Source organism: Aythya fuligula, chromosome 11, assembly GCF_009819795.1.
Source record: "Aythya fuligula isolate bAytFul2 chromosome 11, bAytFul2.pri, whole genome shotgun sequence".
Classification (NCBI taxonomy): Eukaryota; Metazoa; Chordata; class Aves; order Anseriformes; family Anatidae; genus Aythya; species Aythya fuligula.
This window is the reverse complement of record NC_045569.1, coordinates 7,980,914-8,000,799: the sequence shown is the minus strand read 5'-3', so window position 1 is coordinate 8,000,799 and position 19,886 is coordinate 7,980,914. Positions and strand designations below refer to the sequence as shown.

Sequence of the window (19,886 nt, the reverse complement as noted above, 5' to 3'; positions counted from 1 at the left end):
TTTTTTTTAATATCTGCAAATCATTTAATAATAATAATAATGAATAAAACGTGCAACAAAATACTATAATGAGAAAAAGTTTTGTAAAGATATGAACCATTCTCTCCATATCAAACTGGAAACTTTTTAGAAATGCAGTGGTATCAAATGATGTAACTGTTATGAAAATAAAGAGAATGAAGCTGTTGAAAATAGTGATTTTTTTCCCATTTATTTTGACTGAGTAACAAAAGCCATATAAAGCAGCATTAGGTACAATTCAGCACATTCAGAAACAAGTTACATAAGTAGAGGTGCATGCTTCTGGGTCATTTTATTTTTTATTTTTTATTTTTTTTTCATTTCAAACAAACCTGAGGATGGGCTGGAGACCCCAAGGATTTGAGCATCATCTTTCTAATCTGAACATATCATATGATTATAGAAACACCTTAAAGAATTTCAAGGATTTGCAGAAATTGTTAGTTACTAGGATAAAGATTGGAACTCCATTGCCAATAAACTGCCAAACATCTCATGATATAATTGGGCAGTCTCCGACCATCATTTAACAAAAAGATGCAGTAAGGGTGTTAAATATATATTATATATATATATATATATATATATATATATATATATATATATATAGCTAGTCCATACCTTTCCTTACTTTGTTTTCTGTTCAGATAAATTTCAATAAGCAATTCAAAACCAAGGAGGAATATAAAAAGAAATTTTGATTTTGAAGAGAAAAGATAACTAAAGCACTTCTCATTTTCACACAAAGTTACTGATGCATTAGTCTTAGTAATACTGAGAAAGTTAAAAATGTAATTAATGGATTAAATTAGATAATCATTTAAATTCAACTTTAAAATAAGTTATTGCGGAAATACAGAATATACTGATATCTAATGACATATGTAATCGTATATCTGAAGAAGAGATTCCTTTTTCAATCATAATTATTTGAAATAGATTTAAAAAAAATATTAAAAAGAAAATAGAACATTGGTTGGCATCATTTCCCTGCCAATGAGACTGAAGAAGCTATACAAAACCAAGAACATTCTGCAGGCGAAAGAATTTGAAATAAACTTCTAGTTATATATAAGTTATGACATTAGCAATCAGTATTATAATCAATACAATGTCAAATAGAGCTATTCTAAAAGTGATAGAGAGAGGAAAAATGTATCTTTTCCCCAAATCCATAACTACGATTACTTACATTATTAACAATATAACAATTTACATTAAACTTTTCACCTAAACATGCTATTATTGGTCTGAGAATTTAACCAAACAAAAAACTTACCAAGATTTGTTCTTCCTTTACATTACTCCATTAGTCTTGCAGGATACAAATGTGTTATAAAATAACATCGTAAGTAACTATCAAAACTTAGGTGTAGGAAAACAGTCTCGTCTCTTTCAGAAATAAAACTTTTCTTAAAAGTGGCATTGAAATGAATTTGAATTTAAATTCATTATTAAAATATATTTTAATGATATAATTAAAAAGTTGCAATATATATACACATGTTATTTAGTTTTCAACACAGAAAAAAAAGAGAAAGAATGGAAAGCTTTAAGTCCTTACTGTTCAGTTATATGTGATTCTGTAAGTGAGAGAACCTATAAAGGTAATTTTCTAAATTCTGTTTAACATATGCGAAAATTTAATCGTCTGTACTTTGTTACATGGCATATGAATTTTCAGCCTATTTCCTTCAGAAATTCATTCTTCAAATTCCTGCTATTTGTGCTCCAAAACTTAATTCTGCAAAGCAAACAAGGTTGGGAAAACGCAACATGTTTGCAACTAAGATTAGTATCACAATCTTCATCAAGAATAAAGAAATCTGAATGCTCTGACATGTTAGAACAATTGTGCAACTTGGACACCTCATTTAATTGCCTTTGCCTCTCTTTCCATAGCTGATACAGAGATCTCAATATCCATGTATCCTGTAAGTGTTTTAAGGCCTACTGTGTTATGTGTTCACATTAGTATGATAGAGTTAAAAAGGTTTTAAGTTCAGCAGCAAATTCCACTGAAAATTTATGAAGACACAACACAGACAAATCACTATTTGTATGCTGAATATGCATAAAGTTCAGATTATATTTTTATCATCATTTTTCATTTACGCTGTAGAAACTCCGTACAATTACAATACACCGAAGACAGCTGATGCCAATACAAATTCACCTTTGCATACTATAATAAATTGAAATAAGCAACTCTACTGTGTAAGTATCTGCGAACATTTAATATGCAATAGAACAATTTGCATAGTAATTTAATAATAAGACTACAGCAATCATCATTACAAAATTTTAAATCCTTCTACTTCTCAGTAGGTGTCAGTATATACTGTTTCTGACATATACATGCAAGTGCTTGAAAAGGTTCTTTAGAGCCTGACCTGATTTAGAAGTATATTAGTAGACTGGCACTAAGTAAATTGACTTCTGGGTGTCCTATATGTCATGCTTTAACATCAAAACAATATTATGGCTTGGGGTTTTTCATTTTTTTCTTATCAGAAACATGCCTATAAAGAACATGCATGGAAACAGAGTTACTGCAAACTTTTTAGAGAAGGATGTCAGCAAGAGACAGATCCAAAACTATTTTATGCATTTGTACTGCCTATGTGCATAGGTACTATTATACTTGCCCATTTATGAATAACCGGAATAAATAACACAAGTGATCCAATTATTGAAACCAGAAGAAAAGTCCATAAGAACATTCGATCAAGCACCTGAGCAATAAATTTCCAGTCTTCAACAACCTAAAAAACAAAGAACATATAAGAGCTGTTCAGTACATGCAGGAACAGGTAAAAATACAGCATCAAGCATCAAACCCTGCAATAGTTAACCACTTCACATTTGCTTCCCCCTCCTAATCAGGTCAATTTGATAACTCCTCTTTTATATTTACACACACAAACACACACACACTACATATAAGAATCACACTATGACCTAGAGCAGGAACAAACTTCTCTTTATGACTTCTCTTTATGGTAAACCATACAGCACAAATATTAGATTTTAATGGAGCAACTGACCCTAACAAGCATTGCACATCCTCAACTGTATATAGAGAAAAACCTGTAGGCAATTTTATAACATAGAAGGATTTAGGATTCATGCCACAGCCTCATCACAAAGTAGAGTTCCCAGGCAGGAGCTAGATGCAAAAGTTGTATAAGATTAATACAATAGCTGTGTCTACTGTTATATACAAAACCTGAAAACTTATGTTATCACTGCAGGGAATTACACACCAGGGAGAATACTTACAGTACTTTCAAAGCTCTTTTCCTTTTTGATAGGATCACTCCTATCTACACACAGTGTTGCAAGTATGTGTAATATAGTTACACAAGAAAATTAAAACCCTGCCAAACAAGTATGTTTCATTTGAAATGGAGCTGTCTGCATTTCCCAGGCCTACTGCTTCCTAAGAGGCAAGGCTACAACACCAGTTGTGTACATTTTATTTTCAACAATCAGGGCTAACAACTTTCTGCAGGTAAAACTTGCATTCTCTGGAGGCCAAATAACAAAACACAGGTGAGTCCCCCTGTCATCTATGTATTCAGTTCTAAGGTTTAGAATCACAACAACGCTTCACCAAAACAAAACAAAACAAAACAAAACAAAACAAAACAAAACAAAAAAAAGCTATCATCTTTCTTGTCACTCATAGTCAGAGTAGGCTCAGTAAGAAAAAAAACTAACTATCATTTTACTGGAAATTATATATTTAATAGCAAACTACTCTTTTCGCCTTGTATAAACAAGGCATGGCTATACAATGTATTGCATATACACTGATCCTGTTTTAACAGTACAGTGGATATACCAGTACAGTAGATAGCACAATTATTCAAAATCCAGGCTGTATCTCTTGCGATAACAGAGTCCTGAGAAGCTGCATCAGAGGAGTTAGCTTACTCCTAGACTAGCACAGGAGCACATACCTCTCAACAACTAGCAACTTCTGAAGACAATCATTTCTGTGTAAATTGAAAGAAGCTCAGACTTCACTGTCGGAAACATGTAGCAACATCATGAGACCAGGCAGCAAACTTCTGTATTTCTATACTGGCCTGAAAATAGCAGGTCGATCTCTCATGCTCCAGTGGTGCCAGTTTCAAAGCAAGGAAAGAAAATAAATTCATAATGCTCTTACCTGCATGGTGTGAATACCCACTAAGGATAGTTCAGAGTGCAAATGTACAGACTGAAAAAACAACCCTCAGACATCTTTCAATATAATTTAAAAACCAATAATGATAGGGCTACAAGAAACCTCTTATGATTGTTGAGTCCATGTGCAGTCGCAGCACAAAATGGCTAATACACAGTAATAGCCTGTATTTGAAATAATACAAATTATGGAATTAAAAAAAATGCTTTTATTTGGAATCAAAAGCTCCAAAATAAGGCTTAGCAGTATTTATTGTGAAGATGTAAACCAAACATATGTTTCAGGTAGCCTTCAGGTACAAAATTAAAATGATAAATACCTATTTATTTCAACATGAAAATACCTGCAGTGCTGCTGGATGTTAACAGTACATGCTCTTATAACAGACAAGTGACTGAAAACGTATAATTAACATGAGTTTATTTCTTAAAAAAAAAAAAAAAAAAGAAAAAAAAAAGAAAAAGAGAGAAGTACTTAAAGAATCCAAGGACAGCCCAGTATCTCCGTATTGTAGCATACTTCTTTCCCATGAAGTACAAAAATTGGAAATCCTAGCTCATATTTAATATGCAACCACTTACCAAACCATTACTTGTTTAATTTCTACTTCTAACAAGATTAGTGTAATATGACTAATACACCCACCTCACGAACTTCATTTTCCTTCATAACATGCCTCGTAATATACCGGATAGAATCTAGAGCTGCTTCCAAGGTGTTCCTAGATGACTCTGATCCGTTCATATTTCCTGTTTCCTCCTTCTGCGCAAAGTATCTATCTACGTGACTTCTCATGCAAAGCAGCTTGGGAAGCTTGTGAAGAAATATCTTGCGAACCCAAGGTGCCATAGCATTGTGTGTAGACGAAGAGCGATGATGAATATTGATAGCAAAGACAGTTATCACAATGGACAATGTCACAAATATCATAGTAAACACCAAGTACTCTCCTATAAGTGGGATAACTTTAGAAGATGATGGAATAATCTCTTCAATGACAAGAAGAAAAACAGTCAAAGATACCAGGACTGAAGTGCAAAGGGAAATTTTTTCACCTTCATTTGAAGGAAGATAGAAGACAAGGACAGTTAGAAATGAAAGTCCGATACAAGGAATAATGAGAAACAACGTGTAAAAGAGTGGCAGACGTCTAATTATAAACGAATATGTAACAAAGGGATACCAGCAGCATCCATCAGTTCTATTTCCTTTGCTCCCTGTTGCAGTCACTATTTCCCATTCTCCATTATCAAAAAAGTCTCTCTTGTCAACATCATAATCTTCTAGAATTATATCAACTTGTGAGCCATCGTAAGTCCAGGAACCAAATTTCATAGAGCAGTTTTGGAGGTCAAAAGGAAAGAAGGTTACATCAATAGTACAAGAACTTTTATAGTTTGCTGGTGGAGTCCAAGCAATGGTGCCATCATATTTTACCACAGTTTTTGTAGACGTTCCCTCAAAACGTCCATCTGCACTGAAAAAGAGATATATGTATGCATTTATGATGGAGTGTGTGTGTTTTAAATAGGAAAATATGTTTCATTAATGTCATTTCAGCTGTTTGCTCCTTCAAAATTTTGTATTGCAGAGTCCACTTCTCAAGTTTTTTTGGTTGTTTTTTTGGTGGGTGGTTTTTGTTTGTTTGTTTGTTTTTGTTTTGTTTTGTTTTTTAAACCTGAATCTCATACAGGTAGACAGATTTTCAATAGTGAAGAACATTTTCAAGTCATGAAAATATCTGTACAACTGTAGGTGGTTCTGATGATTAAAGCAAGGGATTGTAAAAATCCTGACTTTTAGCCCCATGACCAAACTCCAATGTTTCTATTGCTAATACAGCATAAATATATTTAAATTTCATAAAATCATTATCATTCAAGAAAAAAAACAACACTCTAGACAGATAATACTTGGTGCCACCTCCAAACTTGAAGTTATAATCAGTGTAACAGTTTTTCTCATCTCAGCAAGTCATAAAAAGTAAAAGTGTTGTACACGCACCTGAATTAAGCAGAAAGGCTCATTCAAAATTTATTTCTTCTGGGATCCATTACTTTACAGAAAACAAACTTACAGTTGAGGGTCCTTCATTTTAAATCCATGCTGAATATGACTTAAAACAGCATGAGTTGATTAATCATCTCCCATCACACACTCCCTCTACACTATTAGTTTGTACCCAACACTGTGCAAGACGTTGTCTTCTAATTAACAAAGAGTTAATATGAATAAGTGGAAATAAACTTTTCAAAGACTGGAAATGCTATACAGAAGCAAACCAAAACTTGCATTTTACATAGCAACAAAATCAATATGCATTTGGAGGCAAATTCTAACGTCTTCTACACATTCTTAGCTCTACTAAATGTACATGCAGGTCCATTCAGCGAGCCCTGTACATGCAGCTTGGATGGTAAAGTGAGAAAGACTAAATGTATTTTATATGAAAAGATTAAAATCTTACTTGTCATACAACACAATGTCTGGAATCCAAATAGAATCTGATGGGACACGAATAGATGTTATACCAGCATAGTCTTCAGGATTCCATCTTAATTTTACATCTATCCATTCCTGTAGATGCATGAAATGAAAAAATCATAATTGTGAAGTTTATTTAGGCAGGACAAGATCTGATGAAAACAGATATAAAGGCAATTTGAAATAAATAAATGCATGAAACTTCTAAAACTCTTCTAAAGCATACAACACTGAATATGCTGAACAGACAACCGATATCATCATGTTTGTTTTCTGTTATAAGAGCCAATTCACAGTACTTCTGCAGAGACCTTAAAATATTAAATTCATTTTTCAGAGCATATTTACTCAAATAAAAGGTATTATAAGCTGAAACAATTAAATTTGGAGGAAAAAAAAAACAGGTTCTGAATGAACATCGAGAAATTTGCAAAGTGATCAGAAGCAATATAAAGTTTTTCATCAAAACAAACAGAAAAAACTCACTGTCCTATTTCCACCAGCAATGCTAAAAATAACACCATTAAAAACATAGTAGTATTTTGGTATTTTTATATTTGAATTAAAATCTCAAGAAGAAAAAAAAATGGAAGTTTCTAAGAGTTAGACATAAGACATAATTTTAAACACAGTCAGGTCAGTTCTTACTTCATTTGAACTGGTTTAACTGCAACAAGTTTTGCAGAAATTACCCAGAGAGAACAGTTTTCTCATCAACATATTCCTATCTCATACTTGCTAAGTAGCAACAAAGTTTTCCGGAAAATAAATGCCTCAACTTAGTTACTGGAGAAGAAGAGAATGTGAAGAACCAAGAAAAACAAAAGGCAGTTGCCCAAATAAAAATAATTTAGTTATCATGTAAGTACAATTAGGGTCTGCAACCATTCCTCAAACTTAAATTGAGAATGATTTGTGAGAAGCATTTCCCAAGCTCACAGTGGCCACTAAACTGTACTGTTGGACTTCGATTATTATCAGGCTTAAGGCTTTCTCCTGATGATAAACAAATTTTCTTAAGAGGAAAAAGTAGCTTTCTGTAGCAAGCATATACAACTCTGAAATTCTTCAGTGGTAGTTATCCAGCTTCTGACAACAGAAATACATTAAACAATAATACAAAAGATTACACAAATCCATCATACTTTTCTTAACACAGTTTTTAAAAGAAAGCTTATGTACCAAAGCAGTAACTTTCATGGGTATACACATGCCTTGGTCTGTTAAATAGCCATGCAGTGCAGTGTCAGGTTTCTTTTAATCAGGTACTTTTTCTTCCTCCCAATTTACTTTTTTTTTTTTTTTTTTTTTTAATCTGGCTTTTATAGCAATTAATCCTTTAAAGCATTTCTAGGGACATTTTGTAAAGATAATACATAAAACAAGAATTTATGCACTTAAGTTCTCAATACATAAATATTTAACAACGTTACTTCCGACTTTTGATTTGCAGTTATGAAACTTCAGATTTTTTTACTCATATTTTACACATACCTGTTTCAACCAGACATTTGTTGTCATCAATTGATTTTTCTCATCCTATAAAAATTAAGTGCATTTATGAAAAAGATTGCACAGCACATTCATAGTAACTAACCTCTATAGTTCATACAGGTTTGTAATTTTAAATACAGAAAACACTTCTAAAAACATTCCAGTCTTTGGTAAGTACATTTATATGAGAGCCTTTTACACTTTACTTTTTTAAAAGCTGCATTTTTCCTCTTCTGTGTCTCTTTCCTCCCTTCATTTTATTTTGACTGTATTTCATGCAGTCTTACTGATTTTCTAAGAGGAAAAGAGCTATAAGATGAAAAACTCCTCTTGCAGCCATAACTAATGTATTCAACATGAGAAGAATATTCTGAAGTTAAAAGTTTCAGAAAACAAAATCTGGTTCATCTTTTTTACATGATAAGTAATGCCAAGAGATAATCTTTCTTACTATGGAAGCAATGTATTTGAAGGCTTTCAGGGATATTGTTTATTTTTTCCTGGTTAGGAAGGGGAAAAAAAAGGAGTAGTATTTGCAAGTGTTACTGAATTTTAAAAAAGAGTTGACAAATAAGGCTCTAAAATTTGGCTTTTTTTTTTTGTTGTTGTTTTCCTAGTGAATAAGTATATTAAAACACAATTCCCTAGGCTTATTAAGCATTTCACTCACTTTTTTTTTTTTTTTTTTTTTGGGGGGGGGGGGGCGGCTGAAAACTGCTAAACATAAAAGCCCCTTGTTTTCTCAATTAATTTGTCAACACTGCTTCATGCCCCCTTCTACAATGTATTTCTCATTATGCTTATAATCATTTTAAATGTTTAATCTACCATATGTAAGCTAAAATATGCACACTTAATTCACCTCATACTGCATTCAAAAATTGTAATAAGTAGGGAAAAAAGTAAATACATACCACATCTACTAGCTGAGAGATTGCAAGACCAAACTTGATTTTTATTGTATCATTCAAGCGTTCCACTGGACGAACCCATCTTTGATAGTCTTCAAATAAGTGTTTAAACAAGCGATCTTCACTTTTAGCAATAAAAGATGGTTCAGATATGCCTATACAACAAAAATAACTTATTAACATTGATTTAAATGAACAGAGTACATCTGCCTTCCTGTGTCCAAACAGCTGCAATTATGTTTATGCAGTATTAAATTTCTCATCTCATCCCCTTTCATCTGGAAGTGTGGCCAACGTTGTGCATATGTATTGCTTACCTGCTTTTATTAGCATCTCCATACCACTATCGCAGTCTTTAAATCTATGACTCACGAACACAAGGATAACGTTACCAATAATAAAGGCAAAACGCACTTATGTCATTGATCTGGTGTCGTGTAATTACAGAAAGCCTCTACAACTGAAAACGTATATGGGACCGAAGTTTTATCATTCTAAACCAAGGTAGCACTTCCTAAAACCTGCACCCACACTATACAGGTCTTCAGTATATCGCATAACTTGTGCTCCTGTTTGAAATACAATCATCTTCATGTTCCACGCCTTACTTCTTCTCATGGTTATGCATCTATGATGCATAAGAGCTCTCTCCCCCCTTCCCCCTCCGTTTTGTACTTTAAAAACACGTGCTAATCTATTTACCAGTGATTCCTCTATTTATTCTAACTTTTTATAGACTGGAAGGCACCTTTCTTTTTAAGTAATAGCATGCAGTTAGCTCATTTTCTGAGTACACAAGGATCCATCTCAAGGCCTGGAGACCAACTGATGGCCCAGAACAGCCAAAAATCTTTGTGGGCAGCTTACAAAGAACAGCAAACAGAACACCTGGAAGAGCTTTGGATAAAAGCACTGTAAATGTAGGAACTGCAGGCAGAGAGCAGCCCACATTTGAAAGCAGGTATCTAAGTCATCCTAGGTACTCCATCAAGCAACGGCTGTCCTTTATCTTAAAGGACCCACAAGAGTTGAGGCCTTTACCCCTGTTGTCTCACTGAAGTACAATCAGTAGAAACACTACTACCCAATCTAGGGTAAAGCTTCACGTTTCTCTGTTATGAGACACGATGTCAAAAATTATATACCCTAAATAACATGACAAGGATGAACATGGGGAAGATTCGGGGAGAGAGGAGGAAAGATCTGTACCCAAAAAATAACCTGTGTAAGAAGAGCTTTCAGGTGAAGGCAGCGTGGAACAAGAGCACTGTCTCCAGAAGCAGCACAAGCTGCAGGCATCGCCCTGACCAGAACAGCTTCGGGAGGGCCTCCAATGCCCAGGCCGAGTTCAGAGCAAGAAGCAGGAGACAGGAGCACCTGCTTTAGGAAAGGATTTTTGCTGCTCACTGACGGGATTTAACCCAACTGACATGACATACATGCATGGCACGACCTTTCTAGAAATGATGTGCTCGCTACCAGTCTAAAAAAAGATGCATCAAGAATAGAAAAGCACCAGAAATGGCATAACTGGATTAAAAGCAGAGGCAGACATCCACATGAGTAGAGATTTAAAAGATTAACATTATTTTGTTTGGCAAGGAGGTGAATTTGGTGTACATAGCAGACATAAAGTAGTGAATGACACATGCAGAAAAATCAGTCATGGTATTTAGGCTTTTTCATTGAAGAAGGGAAAGAAAACAAAAGGGTCAGTTAAATAAACAATTTCTATTTGAAGTTTATTATCATAAACATTCAGCGAACCACAGACTGTCAGACACAAGAAGACTAAGCTTTCACACTTGCCTCAGATTACTGAGCTGAACCTGGGCAGGTAGCACCACACTGCACACCAGCTCTCACTTTAACACAGTTCTCAAGATCCGCCTCACAACTTGATCAACAGTTCGAGGCCTTGCATTTGACTGCCTAACCCCATCAGGGCATCAATTCAGCTGGGCCTAGGCACCTAGGGCACCCAAGTTTTTCGTTTCCTGCCATCCATCACAGCGCTGTGCTGCCAGCCCAGCCCTGTGAGGGCTCCCTGCCTCCTGCACTGCAGCTCTGGGACAGCCCAGGAGAAACAGCATTATGAGCCCAAACTGGCTTGTGCCTGAAATTTCCAAGTCGGGATAAAAGCAGAATTGTGGCTTCAGAAAGGATCAGCAAAGCAGGAACAGCAGGATCCCTTTCCCTGGAAATCCCACCGTATGCTAAGGTGCGGCTGAACAGCTCTTGTTGCGTGCCAAATCAGCACTTGGGTTTTCACACAGCCCACCCTCCTGCTCCAAAACACCCCTCTGTTTACGCAGTACGTCGCTCATCGGCAAACACCACGTCGCTGGTCCTTGAGCTGTTACCTGCGTGTGCTGCACAACTGCCTGCCCCATTACCCGTGTGCTGCCACGGGGACGCGGAGGGGCAGGGAGCAAAGGGGCAGCTCACCCTGTACCCTGGCTGCTGCTGTGCTGGATGCATGGAAACACTTTGGACATAAGGATTGCTGCCCAGAAGGATGCGGCAACACGGCATTGCATGCATGCAACCCATCACAGCTATTGGGTTAAGGTGTACTTGTTTGTACTGATACCTTACAAGCTCCAAGTACCCTCGTTAGCCAGGGACAACTTCTTATTTGTAACTACATGGATTTGCCAGGTCCTGCTTTTTGCAGACACCTGAAAGAATACTTCCTGAGGATACAACTTAATTTCTTTATTTCTATATCCCTATTTCCTGAATTATGAATAGTTTCGTATATATTTCAGCCTAATGTTTCATAAATCCCTGAGTTTTGCATTAGCATTAATTACATTTCCCTTTTACAGTTAGGACACTGTACTGCATTTCTGAACAATCTGCGGTGACGACACAGCTGGGTATTCTCTCTCTGATAATTGACCTTGAAGCAATGCAGAGGCAGAGCTGCACTGCCACAGTGTCCATGCTCCTGTAAGACGACCTCTGGTACACCAGCACAGCACCTTCAGGGTACACGCTGTCCAGGGGCAGCTTCTCTTATGCTGTGCTAAACAAGGACGTGCTCCCTTAACGCTTTTCCTGGCTTAAAAAAAAAAGTGTTTTCAAACATTTTTCACTTGGACCTACAGTATACTCACCAATTAATAAGATGACCACATTTGCTAACAATATCATCCAACTAGTTTTCTCAGACTTCTTTCTTTCACAGCAATATCCATGCTCCTCCCAGACTTTTGGTTAGCTGCTGTGCTTCCTGCTACACTGGGGCATGCTGCCCGCTAAGAGGAGCTTCCATCCAGGAGAGCTCCGTGGGCAGGCTGGAGATGGTAAAAGCATAACAAGAGCTGGCAAAAATAAAGTAAATAACCCCCCACCTTTGGATATTTTATTTCCTAAGACCACACATCTCACCCATCACACAAATTGCAGGTGTTCAAGTTCTCCTTTCTGTGTCTGTATGCTTTTAGGATTACAAGGTGTGGAACTGCTGAAGTTTGTTACTGGTGTTAGCACCAAGAAAAAGATTCTGAAGAACTGGTGCTAAACAGAAAACAAGTACAGAAGGCGTGAAAAGGGAAATACAGTTAATAGCTTAGGACAGCAGGCTGGCTACACCAGTCGGAGGTGAGCAAAAAGAGAATAAAACCTATGAGTAGCGTGATTAGCAAGCAAACAATCCGCAGCATGAGTCTTGCCCTAAACCAGACAGCGAGGAGATGGAAGCCCCCAGCTCTGCCACCAGCAAACTGCCCCACCCTCTGGGAAGGTTTCGTAGCCTCTGAAGGGCCATTCTGAGCACCCCTGTGCTTACATGGCTTTACTTGGGCTGACATCAGTTAAGTTCTGTGTTCTGAACCCAAGGCAGTAGCCATCCTGTTCCATGACAAACCCAGTGACAATGTCTACTACTACTTACACCTGAAACTCTTCCCCACTCAATCTTTTCAGTGATTCCATGCCAAGAACACAAAGAGCCCTCAGTCATGGAGCTGCTAGTTGGCCAAAAGTTTCTCTCTGCAAAGCACGCTCATGATTTAAAACAGAAAACCACCAACTTTGTCACAGTTTGTAGTTGAAGCATCCTGTTTGCTAAATTGCAAGCAGTAATAATAGTAGTGACAAAACACATACACTTCCTTAGAAAAAGAACACGTGGGAACTCCAGGAATAAATGACTTAAGTCAAAGCATTTCCTAATTGATAGAACTGAGCGGTAGCAACCTCAGGTTGTCCTTGGATCGCCACCTGGTGTGCCTGGAGATGAGATTCATGGTCCAGGGGAGATGGGTAAGGGGTCACTTTTTAGGAACCTAATGTTAAGGTGCACATTTCAAATAAATACGTATTCTTAATGCAGATACATAACCAAATATCACTACAATGAAAATAACACTACTAAGTGTACTTTCCGTGCACTTGCATTTTTAAGGTGATAATCTATTTTGTTTAGTACATTTTACATGATTTATAACAAAGGAAGCACCTTGAAGGCTACAAGTGCAACAGCAACAGTTTACACCTTCTTCTAAAACTGTTCAGTGGTCGTTTGGAGAGAAATTAAAATACGTTTCCATCTTTCCAATAAACTCCAATTTTTTCTACATTCAGCATTTGTGTTTTTCCTCTAAGTTTACAGCCCTGGTCGCACCACAGTGTTTGGGTAGCTGGTGATGACTTTAACAGCAAGCCACATTCATAATGCAGCAGACAGGAAAAAGCAGAACAAGATGATTTTCAATAGTAACTACACAGATCTCTTTCTGTCTAAAGCTTTCTTTGCATTTTCAAGAACCTCCTGCCACCACTTCACTGATCAGAAGAGGTGTGAACACGTTTTATGCTCAATTTATTATGTTAGTCTTTTCATTGATTCCCCCCCCCCCTTTAAAATGATCGAGACAGTTTCTGCATGACTGTCAGTATTTTTCCCTACTTCTCCTTCTGTGCCTTAGTGAACAGATTGCTGGCAGCTGCTGAAAGTTCAAGTACCCAGTTAGCAATAAGCATCCAGAAAGCACAGAACAGCTGTTATTAGGATGCCCCTAAGTTGAAGCAGGATGACCACCAACTCTGCCCAGTTTACTCAGCAAGAGCCCAAAGTCCCTGTGTTCTGAGTTTCCTATGGGCCTTTTGTTCTCCCCTGGCTAAGAAATAAAGCCAAACACCACCACAAGCACAGAAAACTCACCGAAGCCAAACCAAACCCCACCAGCACACGAAAAGCAGCTATTCTTAACCATTGCTTCTTGGTGGCTCTTTGTGCAGAATTGTTCTGCTTTCTTCTTTTCAGACACTATCTGGGTACCTCAAAGGTAACAGTCCTATGTTCCTGTCACTGTGTGCTACGACATCCCTTATAGCCACCAGCTACTGCAGTAACTTTTACAATTTTCCATTTATTTCAGGGTTTTCAAGTTCCTGGGAGGATTTCTACTTTCTCTCATACCTAGGACAGCAATAAGCTGCCAACCAGCAGCAGCACCCTTATTGCAGGCATGAAACTCCCAGGGATTTTGAACTGTGATGTTGCTTGGCCCTAACCACTAGGGACAGAAGTACACAGACAGAAAGCAGGAAAGATATTTCTTACATTCAATTTTAATTTAAAAGATGAAAGTTTCCTGCTTGGTAGTTGAAAAGTACAACCAGACTATCTCCTAACAGCTTATTATCAAGGGATAATTACTGCTCACATTAACGAATGCATGTGCAAGTTCTATAAATAACAGATCAGCATACTGTATGGCCACGCAGCTTGCAGTTAATTGGGAAACACACGATCAGCTGCAGACTGCCCCTTCCCTGTCGTGGCACTCTTCAGACGTGCTGTTTGGAGCACAAACTGCCCCTTTCCCAACACCCAAGCTGTGCGCTAAGTACACGGATGTGCCAAACACCTTCCTGTGCTCTCCAGCAAAGCCATGGCCAGAGGCAGTCTCCTGATGAAGCACCATCTACAGGTGCAGGGCGCTTCCTTATGAGTCCACTGGCACCCACACTCTGCTCCATTTTCAGATAAGAGAACTCCGATCCTCCTCCCTGCCTGGCAGAGAGGGCACATTTATGAACAGGCTGCCTAGAAGCATGGGCAGAGCCTCAGGGAAGGAGTTCTGGTATCTTAGAAGCCACTGGGCCCTTTTCTGTTGGATTCAAGAGATGCAGGAGTCTGTCACCTCTCTTAGGCCACTTCTAGCCTCAGCTCACCATAGGAGACGTGCATCGTTCTCATCCAACTGTTGACCTGCCAGCAAGGACTGAGGATGAAACACAAAGGCAGCACTGAGGAATGCTGCGTGCAAGCAGCAGAAGACATTTACACAGCAAGTGTGGAGAGCACAGGGAGTAAAAGGAAGAGCGAGTACATAGAATTTTAAAGGTCAAGCCATTTATTCATACAGATTTAATTTAGAGGAAGCAAACCTAAGTAAACAATATATCAATGGATGTAAATCTTTATGCAAATAGGACACAGGCCTTGGGCTTTTGACAAGTTGCCAGCACAGCCCTGCGTGCTACAAAAGTTGCATGCTGGCATTACCTTCTGCCCACAACAGCATTTTGCTCATGCAGCTTGATTCCAGTCTTGTACACACTAGAACATATAAACCATGGCTCACAGTTATTCAGAAACTGATAAAAGCAGAGGCAGAGTGGGAGATTTCCGAATATATCAAATAAAAACCAGGTTTAACCACTGTGGAAAGTGGGAAAGTACCCAAGTACTTCCTTTTCCTTATCCTCACAAATCAATGTTTCTCCACAAATCAGTGTTCACATTTTTCTTCCTAAAAATCTCCAAAGAAAGAAAAAATATATAAAGAGTAAAAAATAAAAACAAACCAACAAAAAAACAACCCAAGAGCCTCTTCCAAGGAGGAAGGCCTGCAGCTCCCCGTTGGTTACGAGAAGGATCAGTTGTGCCAAGCTGAGCGGCGCACATTGGGGCGAAGGAGCTCCCAAGGAGACACCACCACAGCCCCACACATGGCACAGCAGTGCTCTGGGTGCTGGTTAAGTCCCGGCTCCATCCATGCATTTAAATCTCACCTGCTCGTTTAAGATACACAGCAAGGAACAGAACTTATGATTTGGCTGTATATTAAATCAGCTCATGCTTTGTCTTGTCAAATCAGAATGATCCAGGATAAAAGGTTAGTCCATCACCAAACTATTAACTAAAGGAAACAGCAAATTTATTTTAATTTGCTTCTGAAGTATCATCAAAACAAAGTCACATCCATAATTCACTTCTACTCATTACAATGATTGCTGTACCACACGCAAAACAGCAGCCTAAAATAATTTTACCGGTATGTCAACTGCACTTACTGAGATTATTATTTCAGTTTGGCCCATACCTTAATAACAGGCAGCAGTAATGTTTCCTAAGCTTAACAGCAAATCTCATTTTATTTTAGATCAAACGCCGTGAAAAGGCAGCTTTATGCTTACCACGTAGGGTGCGTTCTCAAAGTTACAACTCCTGCCTTGTGCCAAAAGGCCAGGTTTGGTGCAACGTGGCTGCAGGTACTTGCATACACCACATAATGCCCCACAGCAATGGCACTTCGCAAGACCTCTCACGGAGATGAAAAGCACTGCTGCATTAACAACTGACCAGGACTCGCCTTCTAAACCATATTTAGCAGTAACAGATCGCAGTTTTGTGTTCTGAACTAAAAACAAGACGCCAAAGCAATTCACTGGCCCTAAACCACACTTCTTAAACTCTGCGCTAACACTCAGAAGAGTCCATTTTATTCTTCACGAATTCCCTTTCTGCTCCTGAATACTGCAGTCGGGACTTCAGACAGCCGTGACCGCGCTCCAGACGTGCAGGATCACCGCCCGCTGCGGTGACCGGCTCGGGCTGGGCGAAGTTTGCCCTCCCGCCGGCTCAAGGCGAGCACCACGGCCCCGGGGTGGCGGCTGTGCGAGGGGTGACAGGAGCGGGGCTGCAGGGCACAGCCGCTTCAGCGCCTCGGCAGCGCTGCCCGCCGGGCTCTCCCGTCCCCTCCGCCGGGCTCCTCAGCGCTCCTCAGGGGCCGCGCTTGGCCTCAGCCCCGCCGCACCCGAGCGGCTCCCGGACCCCCTCAGAGCCCGCCCCGGTCCCCTCAGCGCCCGTCCCGGTGAGCAGCTCCCGCCCGGGCTTCGAGAGGGCTGCCCTCACCCCGCGGGGCGCCTTACCGGCATAGGGGGCACGGCCAGCGGGGCCGGCTCCGGGCTTGCCGAGGACGGTCGCGAAGAGGCAGGCGAGGAGGAGCAGGGGGCGGCCGCAGCGCCGCCGGGCACCCGGCTCGGCCATGGCTCGGACGCGGCCCCCGCCGCCTCAGCGCCCCGCGGCGGGCACGGGGCTCGGCTCCGCTCCCGACGGGCGCCGCTGGCCCCGCCCCGCCGGGGAGCCGTGAGGGGGTGCGAGGGGCGGGCGCGGGGCCGGTGGGGGGCAGCGCCCTCCCCGCTCCTCCGCCAGGGGACGAGCCCCCGGCAGGCGCCCTCCCTGGCCCCTTCCCCCGGGAGGGTCGGGAGACGCCGGCTCGGAGTGCCCCGGGCTGCCCGGAGGAGACGCGTCCCGTGAGGGAGCCGGTGCGCGGCAGGCGGGGGGCTGGCGGGTGCCCCTGAGGGAACCTCGGGCACCTCCCGGCCGCTGCCCCGGTCGCAGAGGGGCTCCCGGAGGGCCGGGGCTGAGCCGCGATCGCTGCGAGCGGTGAATGAGCCAGGTAAAGCGGCCCGGGGCAGCGCAGAGCTCGGCTCTGGTGACAGGGGCGTCTGGGAGGGTGCTTTTGGCCAAATTTCAGGGAAAGATTCCTGAGCAAAGGACTTTTTAACCTCCGTTCCATACAAAAAACTTAGCGGCTTCTTCTGAGTTTCTAAATCGGAATGTTTTAGGAGTCGTCATCAGAAATAGATAAGCTGATGCAAGCTAAAAAGACCCAGGGTATTCCCCTCTTCTTGCGTATTATGAATATCCGGCAAATATAATGGATGCAGAAAACACAAACCTTATGCCAGGGTCAGGTGAATAAAAGCTGTTAGGAAGCACAGCTTTAAAAGCACCAGCTGTGAAATATGAGTGATCTTCCTAAATCATCCTGATGTTAACGTACAGAGTCTACACATTTCCACAGAAAATGGAAGCAGCTGGCATTAAGCAATACATTTTTTCGTCTTTAAGGCACTGTTTGTGAAGATTTTTAACTTTACACAGAGAAAAGATTTGGAGAGAGGGGCTAATGGCTGAACCCGGTGCTCATCATCTGCTACATGAAGAGCTAGAGAGCAGACTGCTCAGAAAAAATGGACCTTGCTCAACTCGGATTATTTATTACAACTTTAGACTTCCTAAACTGAACATTATCCTAAGAAGTAATTTCATTAAGCACATTGTCAATTATCAAAATTCTCTGTATCAAGTATTCGCTTTATAGAAGAATAGTTATCTATTTCTGTACACTATGAATCTGTTCATCAATCAAAATGGAGTGCTTCAGCATTTCAATCACACTCCTAATTTTTAAAGTCATCTTTTTCTGTATTGTCTTATTGTCCTGCAGCCATATTTAGGCTATGCGTGTCAGTGCAAGACACAATGCAGTCGGTACAAGCCATCTGAAAAACGGGTGCTTACGCAGCAGTTTCTCCAGCACACTTCTGGTGGCATGTTGTATCGATCAGAAGGCTCTGCGGTGAATACGCTCGTGCTGTATATCAAGAATCCATTTATATATTGCATGCACAATCAAAACGTGTGTGTGTGTGTTAAAGGATGCAGCATGTGACTCTTATTTTGAAATGCTCAGTGTGCATGCAGTGGCCAACCCAAGATTTTACAATAAATAAAAACATATTCTAGCTCAAAGTGTGGCACCAAAAAAAAAAAAAAAAAAAAAAAAAGCAATGAAAAGGAGAAAAAAAAGCCACAAGCATTCTATTCTTTTGTATTACACTGGAGTTTTGATGTTTTCCAAGTACTCCAAAATTACTGGGCATTGTTTCTACAGAAATTGGAAATCTGTAGTTTTGGATGGCAACTGGTCCACCACTGCACTGCACCTGCTATTCCTACCATAAGGTTGTCATGTAAAATCCTTACTTCTATTAACAGCATATGTGCATCACAGTAAATGCATTTCAGAGCCATGACGTTTAGTTATCAGTGCTAAAGATAGCTGCCACTCAAACATGCAGGACGTAGCACACTGGTTTTATTACATAACCATGAATTTGTTTGCAGCTGCGTCCTAGCTAGAAAAAACAGATGCTCTAACATAAAAAAGGATTAAACTGTCTAGGTTACATGCCCAACGTTTTGCTAAATATTTTATGTAACATCATCTGGCATACGTTAATTATGTCATTATTACTGTTATAGAAAAAGAGTAGTAATAAATAAGAAACCAATTTTTTCCTTCTGCTTTGAGCTTGGAGCAAAATGTTAATACTGAGAGCATCATGTTAAGTGAAAAGCAAAACAATTACACGAGTAATGTCTGGTATCTTTCAAAGGGTCCTTCTCAGTGGGAGCTGACGTCTGAAGGTCCCCACAGAAGCATGTTCTGTGAATCTCCAGTAAATTGGCTGATGGCAGCTTTTACTGTGCACCAAAGAGTACTTTAACTGGAAAGCTGAATGCTGAATTAATCACAGATAAAAATAGCAAGCTGTTCAGTTTTCTTTGTGAAATCAGAATATTTCAAAAATTTTCTATGAAGCTGAGTTTTCTCCAGATGAAAGCCAAGAGCTATATAGCCAGCAAAGGGTACTCATGAGTTCTTTCAGATAAGTTATTTTATCAGTTC

General features: G+C 39.7%; 1 protein-coding gene across 1 annotated transcript; it reads right to left on the bottom strand.

Moving 5' to 3' along the window:
- Positions 1-1,519: 1,519 nt before the first annotated feature.
- CHRNA5 (cholinergic receptor nicotinic alpha 5 subunit) lies at positions 1,520-17,395 on the bottom strand. The gene is made up of 6 exons (XM_032194736.1): positions 17,278-17,395; positions 9,109-9,260; positions 8,195-8,239; positions 6,684-6,793; positions 4,862-5,693; positions 1,520-2,786 (listed from the first exon to the last, which is right to left on the bottom strand). Exons 1-6 carry the CDS (start codon positions 17,393-17,395, stop codon positions 2,625-2,627), a joined length of 1,419 nt encoding a protein of 472 aa, XP_032050627.1. The 3' UTR covers positions 1,520-2,624.
- Between the last annotated feature and the right edge of the window lie 2,491 nt (positions 17,396-19,886).

Excerpts from the sequence above, each read along its gene's own strand:
- CHRNA5 (XM_032194736.1), bottom strand. The coding sequence starts at position 17,395 with ATGGCCGAGCCGGGTGCCCGGCGGCGCTGCGGCCGCCCCCTGCTCCTC. Across the intron at positions 8,240-9,108 it reads TCTCTCAGCTAGTAGATGTG|GATGAGAAAAATCAATTGAT; the intron begins GTATGTATTTAC and ends TAATTTTTATAG. Across the intron at positions 2,787-4,861 it reads AGGAAAATGAAGTTCGTGAG|GTTGTTGAAGACTGGAAATT; the intron begins GTGGGTGTATTA and ends TTTGTTTTTTAG.